The sequence below is a fragment of the Haematobia irritans genome, chromosome 1 (assembly GCF_050003625.1).
Source record: "Haematobia irritans isolate KBUSLIRL chromosome 1, ASM5000362v1, whole genome shotgun sequence".
Taxonomy (NCBI): Eukaryota; Metazoa; Arthropoda; class Insecta; order Diptera; family Muscidae; genus Haematobia; species Haematobia irritans.
In genome coordinates this window covers 252883296-252896087 of record NC_134397.1, presented here as the reverse complement: position 1 = coordinate 252896087, position 12792 = coordinate 252883296, and the positions used below count along the sequence as shown (strand labels likewise).

At 35.1% G+C, this 12792-nt stretch overlaps 1 protein-coding gene across 3 annotated transcripts in view; it reads left to right on the top strand.

The window, feature by feature from the left end:
- Positions 1-12575, top strand: part of Pli (E3 ubiquitin-protein ligase pellino) — a 180714-nt gene extending 168139 nt beyond the window's left edge. For all 3 annotated transcript variants that reach the window (XM_075289538.1, XM_075289547.1, XM_075289556.1), the window contains exons 6-10: positions 2331-2519; positions 2596-2694; positions 2793-2946; positions 8201-8378; positions 11544-12575. In XM_075289538.1, coding sequence (XP_075145653.1) covers positions 2331-2519; positions 2596-2694; positions 2793-2946; positions 8201-8378; positions 11544-11670 — 747 coding nt within the window. In that variant the 3' untranslated portion in view covers positions 11671-12575. The remainder of the gene's footprint in view (positions 1-2330; positions 2520-2595; positions 2695-2792; positions 2947-8200; positions 8379-11543) is intronic.
- The last annotated feature ends 217 nt before the right edge of the window (positions 12576-12792 follow it).

Genomic DNA, 12792 nt, shown 5'->3' with positions numbered 1-12792 from the left:
TAATGTTTATAGAAAATTTTGTAACATTTGATTTCTATACAAAATTTCTATGGAAAATTTTGTCAAAATTTAATTTATCTAATTATACAATTATTATTCGAGCTTTATGGACAGATATAGATTAAGGAACATGGTTAATAGAGCCATTGAAAAGAAAACGCCAGATACAAATCTATACACGCCTGGACTGTACATGTTTCGGTTCGGGCGAATGAACCTTTCCACAGCCTTTATTAACCATGTTCCTTAATCTATATCTGTCCATAAAGCTCGAATAATAATTGTATAATTAGATATAATGCATTTGGACGTCAATTGCCTGTTTCGGTATCAGGCTAACATGTAATATAATAAGCAACGATGAGCCCGTCGTAAAACTAGGAAAAACACGACTAATGTACGCGTTAGAATTGTTGTTGTATCCTGGAAACCAGTTTCTGTTAATTGTCATATGTTGTAGTTGACTGTAGAAACAATAAGCATTGTTCGACTGTTCACCACTTAGGTGAATTCTAACAAATTAGCTTTCTAAAAATAAAATTTCGTGTTGTTGCATTACTATGTAACAAAACGAAATAAAAATAAGATTAAGGGACCTGTAAGTTATATGAAAAGATGATGTACAGTGGGAGAAAAGATGATTCAATTTGTAAGAGGAAATTTCCCAAATGTTTTCTCCATAAGGAGTTAGCATAAAGGGCCCAAAATTGAGTTATCTCTCCCAGCCAGATCTATACTAAAGGCTGTGGAAAGGTTCATTCGCCCGAACCGAAACATGTACAGTCCAGGCGTGTATAGATTTGTATCTGGCGTTTTCTTTTCAATGGCTCTATTAACCATGTTCCTTAATCTATATCTGTCCATAAAGCTCGAATAATAATTGTATAATTAGATATAATGCATTTGGACGTCAATTGCCTGTTTCGGTATCAGGCTAACATGTAATATAAAAATTTAATTTCTATAGAAAATTTTGTCAAAACTGTATTTCTATAGAAAATTTTGTCAAAATTTAATTTCTATAGAAAATTTTGTCAAAATTTAATTTCTATATGTCAAAATTTAATTTCTATAGAAAATTTGGTCAACATTTTATTTCTAAAGGTGGGTATTAAGTTCGAGTTTAGTCGCTAAAATCGTCATTTTTCACGATTACTTTTCTTTAATAATCTAAGGAATACAAACTTTGTGAAAATCATCAAGTTATAATAACATTTGCAACAAATACGTATAATTTCATGCATTTTTCTTACCGATTCAGTTTTCACTTTAGCGATTTTAGCGGCTAAACTCGAACTTAATACCCACCTTAAATATAGAAAATTTTGCAACATTTTATTTCTTTACAAAATTTGTTCAACATTTTATTTCTATAGAAAATTTTGTCAAAAAATTTTTTCTATAGAAAATTTTATCAAAATTTTATATCTAAAGGAAATTTTGTCAAAAGTTTGTTTCTATAGAAAATTTTATCAAAATTTTATTTCTATAGAAAAATTTGTCAAAATTTAATTTCTATAGAAAATTTGGTCAAAATATTATTTCTATAGAAAATTTTGTCAAAATTTAATTTCTATAGAAAATTTTGTAAAAATTTTATTTTTATAGAAAATTTTGTTAAAAAAGGTATGGGATCACGATTGCCACAGCTGGTAGAATTCTACCAAAAATGGTAGATTTTTTTACTATTTGGTAGATAGGTAGAATTCTTGATGTTTTGGTAGATTTTGCAAAAATTTTCCTCTTCAATTAAGAAGTACTTAAATTTTCTATAAAAATAAAATTATAACAAAAAAAAAAAAACATTTGTAATTTTCTAAAACAGGCCTTTGTTGCCTTGGCAAAACCCTCTATGTCCTGCTCAACAAATAATTTCGCTATGTTTGTAACTATCTATATATTATTTATGTATGGCATAAAGAAATAGCAGAAAATAAATGTTTGATGGCGTATCTTTGTGGCTTGGCCCATAATGTTGAAAAAGTGGGTCATTGTTACGGTATCCATAATTTGCTGGAGTACTACGCCTTGCTGTGTGTACTACACAGCTCTATGGGTGCACACTCTCCCTCATACATAGAGAATGCATGTTGGGCGTTTTGTCAAGTCTATTGTTTGTTTGGGAAGACCATTGTTAGTTAGTGGGTAGTTTTGTTTTTGCATAGCAATGCAATCTTCCAAACATTCAATCAAGACAAAAGCTCCAATCAACCCATCTACATGGATTGTGATTGTGGTGTGGCATTGTGTGTTGGATAGATTTAAAAATCACTTAATTTGAAACAAAATCTTCTAAAACTCAAATCTTTTGGTATTTTTGTGTTCATTAGGAAAAGGCAACCAAATGGCAGGATAATGTCGAAATCGATGGTCTCACAACAAATGGCGTTTTGATCATGCATCCCAAGGGTCAATTTTGTGGTGGAACAGCAAAATGTGGTCTATGGAGAGAATGTTCGGTGGGTGGTGATGTCTTTAGTCTGCGTGAATCTCGTTCGGCCCAACAAAAAGGACAACCTGTAAGTATGGATAACAATGATGATGACGATGATAATCCATTTACGATTTTTTTTCTCCATTACGGCCTAAATGCAGATTTATGATGAGTCAAATATTTTACAAGATGGCACTTTAATTGATTTATGTGGTGCCACACTTCTATGGCGTTCAGCGGAAGGTCTTCAACATTCACCGGTAGGTAATTAGCAAGTTTTCACATTCCTTGCTTCTCATTTTGTTTTCAAATGTTTTCATTTAAATTCTAATCTCTCGTTTTTATCTCCACATTGCAGACGAAACGTGATTTGGAAAAATTAATTGACGAAGTCAATGCTGGTCGTCCTCAATGTCCTGTTGGCCTTAATACCTTAGTTATACCCCGTAAAGTGAATATTGGTGATCAAATTAATCAGCCTTATGTGTACTTAAATTGTGGCCATGTCCAAGGTAAATAAGACAGCACGGTGACATATAGCCAAGCCATGGTGATGTCATGCAATGATATGGTAGCCTTTGACATTTAGGTCATGGAACATGGAAGATGTCATCTTAGTTTATTGCAAATATAATGGGTGACTGTTTATGGGGAGATATCTTCCATAATCTCTAGGAACATTAGAGAATCTATAAAAGGAGCATTTTTAAAGCTGCTGACCCTAGGATATAACGTCCATTGGCTTTTGGACATATACACATACACAAATTTCGCCAAGTTTTGTAGATAATTAAAGAATTATGTACGCATCAGAATAATAATTACTAGACTCCATTTGTTCTCCACTAATGGACTTCGAATCGCCCCTGATCGACTACCTAGCACGGTTGCCACTCAAGACAAAAATAATCTACCAAAATTTGAAGAAAATTTTACCAAACTTCCAAATAAAACAAATCTTGTTTTGTTGATTTTAATCAAATTTGGTTATTATGGTAAATGTTTCTTCAAAAGAAATATTTTATTTTAGAAGTTATTTATTTTTTGGTCACTTCTAATTCTATGAAAAATTTCTATGGCAATTTTTTCAAAATTTTATTTCTATAGAAAATGTTGTCAAAATTTTATTTCTAAAGAAAATTTGGTCAAAATTTTATTTCTAAAGAAAATTTGGTCAAAATTTTATTTCTATAGAAAATTTGGTCAAAATTTTATTTCTATAGAAAATTTTGTCAAAATTTTATTTCTATAGAAAATTTTGTCAAAATTTTATTTCTATAGAAAATTTTGTCAAAATTTTATTTCTATAGAAAATTTTGTCAAAATTTTATTTCTATAGAAAATTTTATCAAAATTTTATTTCTATAGAAAATTTTGTCAAAATTTTATTTCTATAGAAAATTTTGTCAAAATTTTATTTCTATAGAAAATTTTGTCAAAATTTTATTTCTATAGAAAATTTTGTCAAATTTTTATTTCTATAGAAAAATTTGTCAAAATTTTTTTCTATAGAAAATTTTGTCAAAATGTTATTTCTATAGACAATTTTGTCAAAATTTTATTTCTATAGACAATTTTGTCAACATTTTATTTCTTGAGGAAATTTGTGAAGTACTTCTTAGTAGGGGAGGAAAATTTTGCAAAATCTACCAAAACATCAAGAATTCTGCAAATCTACCAAACAGTAAAAAACCTACCATTTGTGGTAGAATTCTACAAACCGTGCTGCCTAGTCGATCTAACAATCTCTGTAAGTTTTTTCGGAAGATATAGCGGAATTTTTTGGGACAAGATCTCTAAGATATTATTGTTCAACATAACTCGATACTAGGAAAATAAAAAAAAAACACTTTTCGACGAATCCAGTTTTTTTTTGTCAAAATATGTCGATCGAAAAGTCGACTTTGAATTGAATGAGGAATGTGATGTGGCTAATTTTTTTTTTTTTTTTGATGACAATCATCAAAAAGTCAAAAGTTGGAACATTAAGGACTATTTTTATACCCTAAACCACATAGTGGTCAGGGTATAATAAGTTTGATCGGTCAAAAAATGTGCCTACCAGAAATATTGATTTTAGACCCCATAAAATATATACCGATAGACTCAGAATCACCTCCTGAGTTTTTTGGGCACAAGGACGAACGCTATTGAATTTGAGAAATCGGATCAAATTTAGATATAGCTCCCATATATATGTATCGCCCGATTTCGACAAATGAAGTCACGTTGCGCTTTTTTACAAACCGATCGTCATCAAATTTTGCACATAGTAATCTTTTTCATCACCCTTTAAGTCTGCAAAATTTCATCGAAATCGGTTCAGATTTAGATATAGCTTATTTATTAAGCAATCTTACTCAAACTTGGCTTACTCTAATCTTTTATGGTACTGACAATATGTGCCAAAAATAATCGAAATCGGTTCAGATTTAGATATAGCTCCCATATATATGTATCGCCAGATTTTGCCAAATTTGGCCGTAAAACCCTTATTTATCAACCGATAGTACTCAAAGTTGGCTAAATATAATCTTCTATACTTTTAACTGTATGTGTGCAATTTCATCGAAATCGGTTTAGATTTAGATATAGTTTCCATATATACGTATCGCCCGATTTGGTCAAATTTGGCCGTAAAACCCTTATTTATCAACCTATCGTAACCAAAGTTGGCTAAATGTAATTTTCTATAGCACTAACTGTATGTGCAATATTTCATCGCAATCGCTTCAAATTTAGATATAGCTCCCATGTATATGTATCGTCCGATTTTGAAAAATTTGCCCCTAATAACCTTATTTTTCACCATAGGGGCCTCATTTATTAACTGATCGTACTCAAATTTCACACAAAGTGACCTTCTATGGTATAAATCATACCTGCAAAATATTATACAAATTGGTCCAGATTTAGATATAGGTCCCATATATATGCATCGCTCGATTTTGTCATATTTGGCCATAATACTCTTATTTATTAAACTATGTTATTCAAATTTCAAATTTTGATGTACTAGCTGATCGAATTTAGACTTACATGTAGCTCTTACATAAATATATTGCCCTATTTGCAGAAATTTGGATTTATTACCTACAACTAATTGACCGATATCCTCTTTTTTAATAATGGTGTCAGTATTAGTGGCATACTAACTCTTTTGGTGCAAAATAAACTATAGCTCCTAATATTAGACATTTCTGCTCAGATTGTTTCCCCCCTTTATGTTCTCCAAAACCTATACCAATGATACTCCAAAACCTATACCTATGATACCCCACAAAAGCTTATGTTTACTAATTCAGTAGGGGTGATTTAGGGTATGATATAGTCAGTCCCGCCCGACTTTCTACTTTACTCACTTGTTCATTAATCGAAAAACTAGAAATGTGGTCTTTTTATACCCTGCGCCACACTGTGGAACAGGGTATTATAAGTTAGTGTCATATGTTTGTAACACGCAGAAGGAGACGAGATAGACATATGGTGTCTTTGGCAAAAATGCTCAGGGTGGGCTCCTGAGTCGATATAGCCATGTCCGTCTGTCCGTGAACACATTTTTGTAATCAAAGTCTAGGTCGCAGTTTTAGTCCAATCGACTTCAAATTTGGCACAAGTATGTGTTTTGGCTCAGAATAGAACCCTATTGATTTTGGAAGAAATCGGTTCAGATTTAGATATAGCTCCCATATATATCTTTCGCCCGAAGTGGACTAATACGGTCCCAGAAGCCAGAGTTTTACCACAATTTGGTTGAAATTTTGCACTAGGAGTAAAATTAGTAGTGTAGTCAAGTGTGCCAAATTTTATTGAAATCGGTTCAGATTTAGATATAGCTCCCATATATATCGTTCGCCCGATTTACACTCCTATGACCACAGTGGCCAATTTTTAACTCGGATTTGGTTGAAATTTTGCACAGGGAGTAGAATTAGCATTGTAGCAATGCGTGCCAAATTTGGTTGAAATCGGTTCAGATTTAGATATAACTCCCATATATAGGTTTCGCCCGATTTACACTCATATGACCACAGAGGCCAATTTTTAACTCCGATTTGGTTGAAATTGTGCACAGGGAGTAGAAAATCGGTTCAGATTTAAATATAGCTCCCATATATATGTTTTTCTGATTTCGACAAAAATGGTCAAAATACCAACATTTTCCTTGTAAAATCGCCACTGCTTAGTCGAAAAGTTGTAAAACTGACTCTAATTTTCCTAAACTTCTAATACATATATATCGAGCGATAAATCATAAATAAACTTTTGCGAAGTTTCTTTAAAATTGCTTCAGATTTAAACGTTTCCCATATTTATTTTTAACTACCATTATGTTCCACCCTAGTGCATTAGCCGGCTTAAATTTTGAATCTATAGATTTTGTAGAAGTCTATCAAATTCTGTCCAGATCGAGTGATATTTATATGTATGTATTTGTATGTATATATAGCCCCCAACACATTTGACGGATGTGATATGGTATCGACCGACTTTAGACTTTCCTTACTTGTTTAAACTAGACAGCGGGCAAAACTTATTGATGGAGTTTTTTCGAAGAATAAAAATCGGAAAGTCGATTTTTAATTGAAAGGGGACTTTTAACTGAAATTGGTATGTCGATTGTTAAAAGGACGTTTGATTTGCAGAAAACATCCAACCAGAGGCCCTACTAAGGACGGGAGTGTTCCTTAAGCTACACTCCCGTAGATCGCTAAGAGCCCAAAGAAAAAAAAAGAGCCCAATATCTTGTTCTTCTAAAGAATAATGCAAGACACTGGCACAGGTAGTGGTACGAGCATTCCGTTACATCCGGGTACAAACGCCATCAACAAATGTCATCACCTTTAAGGCCTATCCTTGCCATCTGTTTCGCAAGTGTGTTATGCCCAGTAAAAATGCCACATAAAGGCCTCAATTCCTGTCTGTTCCTCTCCATCAGATTTTCACAATTCCTACGCTCTTTATGTCCCATATCACTTGGTTTGCTCGCAGCCTTCCGTGGAGCCGCTACGTCCTCACCATAATTCCGCATGTACAAGTATGAAGACAGCGGAGGAAAAACGTCCGCAAGGACATTATTGGTTCCACGAGCACCCTCTTTAGCCAGCAATGCTGTTCAGTGAGAACCCTAAGCTCTCTGCGATAGGGGCTGACTATCTTAGACTTTATATTTGTATTGCCCAATGCCTTTATAGCTGCTTGACTGTCGATGAAAAAGCTGATACAGCTGATATCAACACCGACTCCACAGCTTTTGTGATTACAAAAATTTCTGCTTGAAAGATACTGCAGACAGGATCGAGGGAATTCCTGAAGCATAGGAACTATTTAATTTAGTTTCGGATTGACCTAATTATTCGCAATAAAAAAGCACTGTAAAAGATCTTGGAAGTTATAGTTTCCTTCGCCTCTTATTGGAGGCTTCTGGGCGGTCACCATCGAAGGCTTGTTTACACTATGAGTTTCTTGCTATTTTGTCTACATTAAGTCACATCATATTTAGTACACTATAAATTTGAATCTCTGAAGAATTTTGAGCCATAAGAATCGACATTCATATATCATTCGAATAAACTAAATTTTGAAAGAAATAACTATAAAATTTTTAATCGAAGAACTCTTCATTTTCGACACCAAAATCAAAGTCAAATCGGTATTTTAAATTTTTGGTTCTTTTAAATCGACAAAATGCAGTCATACAAAATTTCTAATTATTTCAATTAGACCTATTGTACAAATTTTTTTAATTATATATCTTTTTTTCAGGTCATCACGACTGGGGTCAAGATAAAAGTACTGGTGCGCGACGTTGTCCCATGTGTTTAGAAGTTGGACCTGTAGTGACATTGTGTATGGGTTTAGAACCAGCATTCTATGTAGATATTGGCCCGCCAACATTTGCATTTAATCCATGTGGTCATATGGCGACTGAAAAAACGGTCAAGTAAGTTACAATAAAAAAAAAAACATTGTATTGAAAAACAAAGTGAACATTTATGGATATTGATTTTATATATTTTATTCGATAGAAATGTTGGTTGCGTAAGGGAATCTAATAATAGGCACCGCAACTTCAAAACTAATCATACTTTTTTATTAAAAAACATTTAGAATCGATTTTTTAAAATATTTGTTGATATTCAATTTTCAAATTATCTTCCGATTTGCTATATTATCGACTAAACGTCTTTTTTCAGTGTGAGAAATTCGAAGACGATGTAACCATGTGCGTTTTTATGTCTGTTACGCTACAGACGTAGTCGTCATGAAGGTTAGGTTAGGTGGCAGCCCGATGTATCAGGCTCACTTAGACTATTCAGTCCATTGTGATACCACATTGGTGAACTTCTCTCTTATCACTGAGTGCTGCCCGATTCCATGTTAAGCTCAATGACAAGGGACCTGCTTTTTATAGCCGAGTACGAACGGCGTTCCACATTGCAGTGAAACCACTTAGAGAAGCTTTTAAACCCCTCAGAAATGTCACCAGCATTACTGAGGTGGGATAATCCACCGCTGAAAAACTTTTTTGGTGTTCGGTCGAAGCAGGAATCGAACCCACGACCTTGTGTATGCAAGGCGGGCATGCTAACCATTGCACCACGGTGGCTCCCGATTCCATGTTAAGCTCAATGACAAGCTTACCGATGTCTGGAAGATGGGTAGGGTGATTCCACTATTGAAGCCAGGCAAAGATTGGAGTAATGGTGAATCGTACAGACCGATATCCCTTCTCTCGTCAGTAGTCAAGACACTTCAGGCACTACTCCCCAGCCTTGTGGAGAATTTTCCAGCTGTCCACCTTCAACGTCGTGGATTCCGTAAAGTACATAGCACGACGCTAGCCTTGTATGCCATTTCGGCATATATTAATATGGGACTCAATCAGCCCAAGCCGTGTCATAGGACGGTCCTCGTGGCGCTTGACCTATCGAAGGCATTTGATACGGTTAACCATGCCACACTATTCGAGGATATGGAAAATACGTCCTTACCGGCAGGAACGAAGCGTTGGGTTTTTTAATTATCTGTGCGGACGCCAGTCGTACGTGGAATTCAGGGACAAGAGGTCGAAACCCCATAGAGTTAAACAGGGAGTTCCCCAGGGTGGGGTGATACCTCCGTCACTGTTTAATCTCTACCTGTCCTCGATTCCTCCCCCTACTGACGGCGTCGAGATTGTATTATATGCGGGCGACTGTACAATCATAGCATCCGGTTCCATTGCTGATGACATATGTGATCGTTTAAACGTCTAAATTGCTGATCTTACCAGTTATTTCACTGCTAGAAATCTGAGGATATCTGACACCAAATCCTCAGCCACACTGTTCATGACATGGACGGCAGAAGTACGTAGGCAGTCGAATGTTACGAGTCGATGGCGAAATAATTCCGACAGTAAACTACCCCAAAATACTCGGGGTCACATTCCACAGCCTTTTTAAGTTGTCTGCCCATGCCACTGCAATTTGTTACAAGCTCCGCGGTAGAAACAAGGTCCTCAAGCCAATTGCCGGCAGCACTTGGGTTGCGGACAAAGAAACCTTGCTGGCTACTTATAAGGCAATTGGCCGGTCAGTGGTAAACTATGCAGCGCCAGTGTGGACACCTCAAACAAGCGACACGCAGTGGAATAACATCCAGACCCGGCAGAACGCTGTCCTTATAACTGCGACTGGGTGTCTCCGCAGTACACCCCTGGATCACCTTTATGCGGAGACCAAGATCATCCCGGTGCGTTGACATAATTACATGTTGTCATAGCAATACCTCTTGGGTTGCTATCGAATTTGTCATCCAAATCACCATCTTGTGGATAGGCAACCCCCACCCAGGAATGTAAGCGTTTATCTTCACTTTCTAGAGCGCGAGATCCAGCGTTACAAAGGTGAGCTTCTAGATCAGGCAGGTCTGAACAGTATTCATGAGGATACTGTAGCTGAAGCGATGAGAAGCTACAAGGTTATTCCTATTCTCGGAGTCCGACCACAGCCCATAGCACCGGAGGAAAGAGACCTCCCACGGCAGACTGGTGGGTGGTTTTAGCCCAAGTAAGATCAGGCAAGTGCAGCCGCCTCAATTCTTACCTATCAGTGATAGATAGCAGCGTAGCTGACGTATGTCCCATCTGTGACCAAGGGCCACATGACACTCGTCACCTATTCGCTTGCCCAGCTAAACCTACCCGACTCACTACCACATCACTCTGGACGCACCCCACCCTTGTCGCAGGGTTCCTAGATCTGGACACCAGTTGAAGTGCCAAAGCATAGAACAAAATGGATGAAATTTCATGAAAAACTACAACAACAACACAACAAGGGGCCTTCTTTTTATAGCCGAGTCCGAACGGCGTTCCACATTGCAGTGAAACCACTTAGAGAAGCTTTGAAACACTCAGAAATGTCACCAACATTACCGAGGTGGGATAATCCACCGCTGAAAAACTTTTCTGCTGTTCGGTCGAAGCAGGAATCGAACCCACGACCTTGGGTATGCAAGGCGGGCATGCTAACCATTGCACCACGGTGCCTTCCAAGTCTAGATCTTGATATAGCCCTCATATAAGCCGAGCACCGATTTGGAGACTTAGTCTGACGTGTGTCCCATCTGTAACCAAGGGCCACCTTTTCGCTTGCCCACACTACCACATGCTACCACATCACTCTGGACGCACCCCACCCTTGTCGCAGAGTTCCAAGATCTGGACACCAGTTGAAGTGCCAAAGCGTTCCACATTGCAGTGAAACCACTTAGAGAAGCTTTGAAACACTCAGAAATGTCACCAGTATTACCGAGGTGGGATAATCCACCGCTGAAAAACTTTTCTGCTGTTCGGTCGAAGCAGGAATCGAACCCTCGACCTTGGGTATGCAAGGCGAGCATGATAACCATTGCACCACGGTGCCTTCCAAGTCTAGGTCTTGATATAGCCCTCATATAAGCCGACCACCGATTTGGAGACTTAGTCTTATAGAAACCGTAGTTTTTATCCCTTATTCTCATTTCAAAAATAAAAAAATAATAAATAAATAAATAAATATATTCCATTTGTATACATTTAGAATTAATTAATAATTGTTTTTTTATTTTTCTCTACTTTCAGATATTGGGTAAATGTGGATATACCACATGGTACAAATGGCTTTCAGGCTGTTTGTCCATTCTGTGCGACGCCATTAGACGGCAATTCGGGTTTTATTAAATTAATTTTTCAAGATAATTTAGATTAAAGTGTATCATATAAAAAAAAAAAAAGAAAACAAAAACAAAAAACCACAAACATTAAGCAAATTGCAAAAAAAAAACAAAAAAGAAACAAATAATCCATAGGCTTTATTTTTCTAAAAACATAAATTATACAATAAGAAAGAAATAAAAACAAAACCATAAAAAAATCGAAACAAAAAATATTAATAATGATTTATTAATAATATTTACAAATTATTTTTTAAATATAAAAAAAAAACAAAGTTCTATTTATACATAAATATATACATAAAAAACAACAAAATCAATGCATATAACATTATTACATGCATAAAACATATACATACATAAATACATTAGTATAACACATATACATAAACAAAACATGGCTACATATGCATCTATGTATACATATATATATGGAATATTGTTATAAGGAAAACAAAAACAAACCACCACCAACAACACCCCCCAAAAGTAAACAAAGAAAACTCAAAAACATACATTAATTTTTTGCATTAAAACAAAAAAAAAACAAGTATTATTTACTTACCATAGATTTTTCTCTCATATTTTGCTGCATATATTATTGCAACATTTCTTTTTTATTTTATTTTTTTTTTTTATAAATTTTAAGTTATACAAAGAGCGTTTCATAAATTTAAAGCGATTTTTTTGCATAATTATATTATTATTATTTGTTTAATATTTTTGTAAATTTATATGCAAGAAATGAAAGTAATTGTTTGTTTTTTTTGCCATTATGATTTTGGTTCATTTATTCTCGAAATTTATTTTTTTTTTCATACGCATAGTGTATTTTTTCGTGTGTACCATGATGATTGATTGTCCTTGAGAAAGATGTTTCGAAATTGTATATCATTAAATTTTATTATAAGAATATAAAACAACAAAAAAAAAACATTAATTTTTATTTCTCTTGAGTTTTCATTTAAATGAGATATGGGTTTTGGGTACAACAAGAAGGTGGACTAAACGATTTTTTATAGTCTTCAGTACGGGAAATGGGTCAAGGCCCAGGCCCGATACAGGACAAGTCCCTGGTTTATAAGGAGCTGACCTAATTCTGGTCAAAACATATGCAAGGGACCACGGTCACTTTAACAAGGGATTGTTTTGCAAGA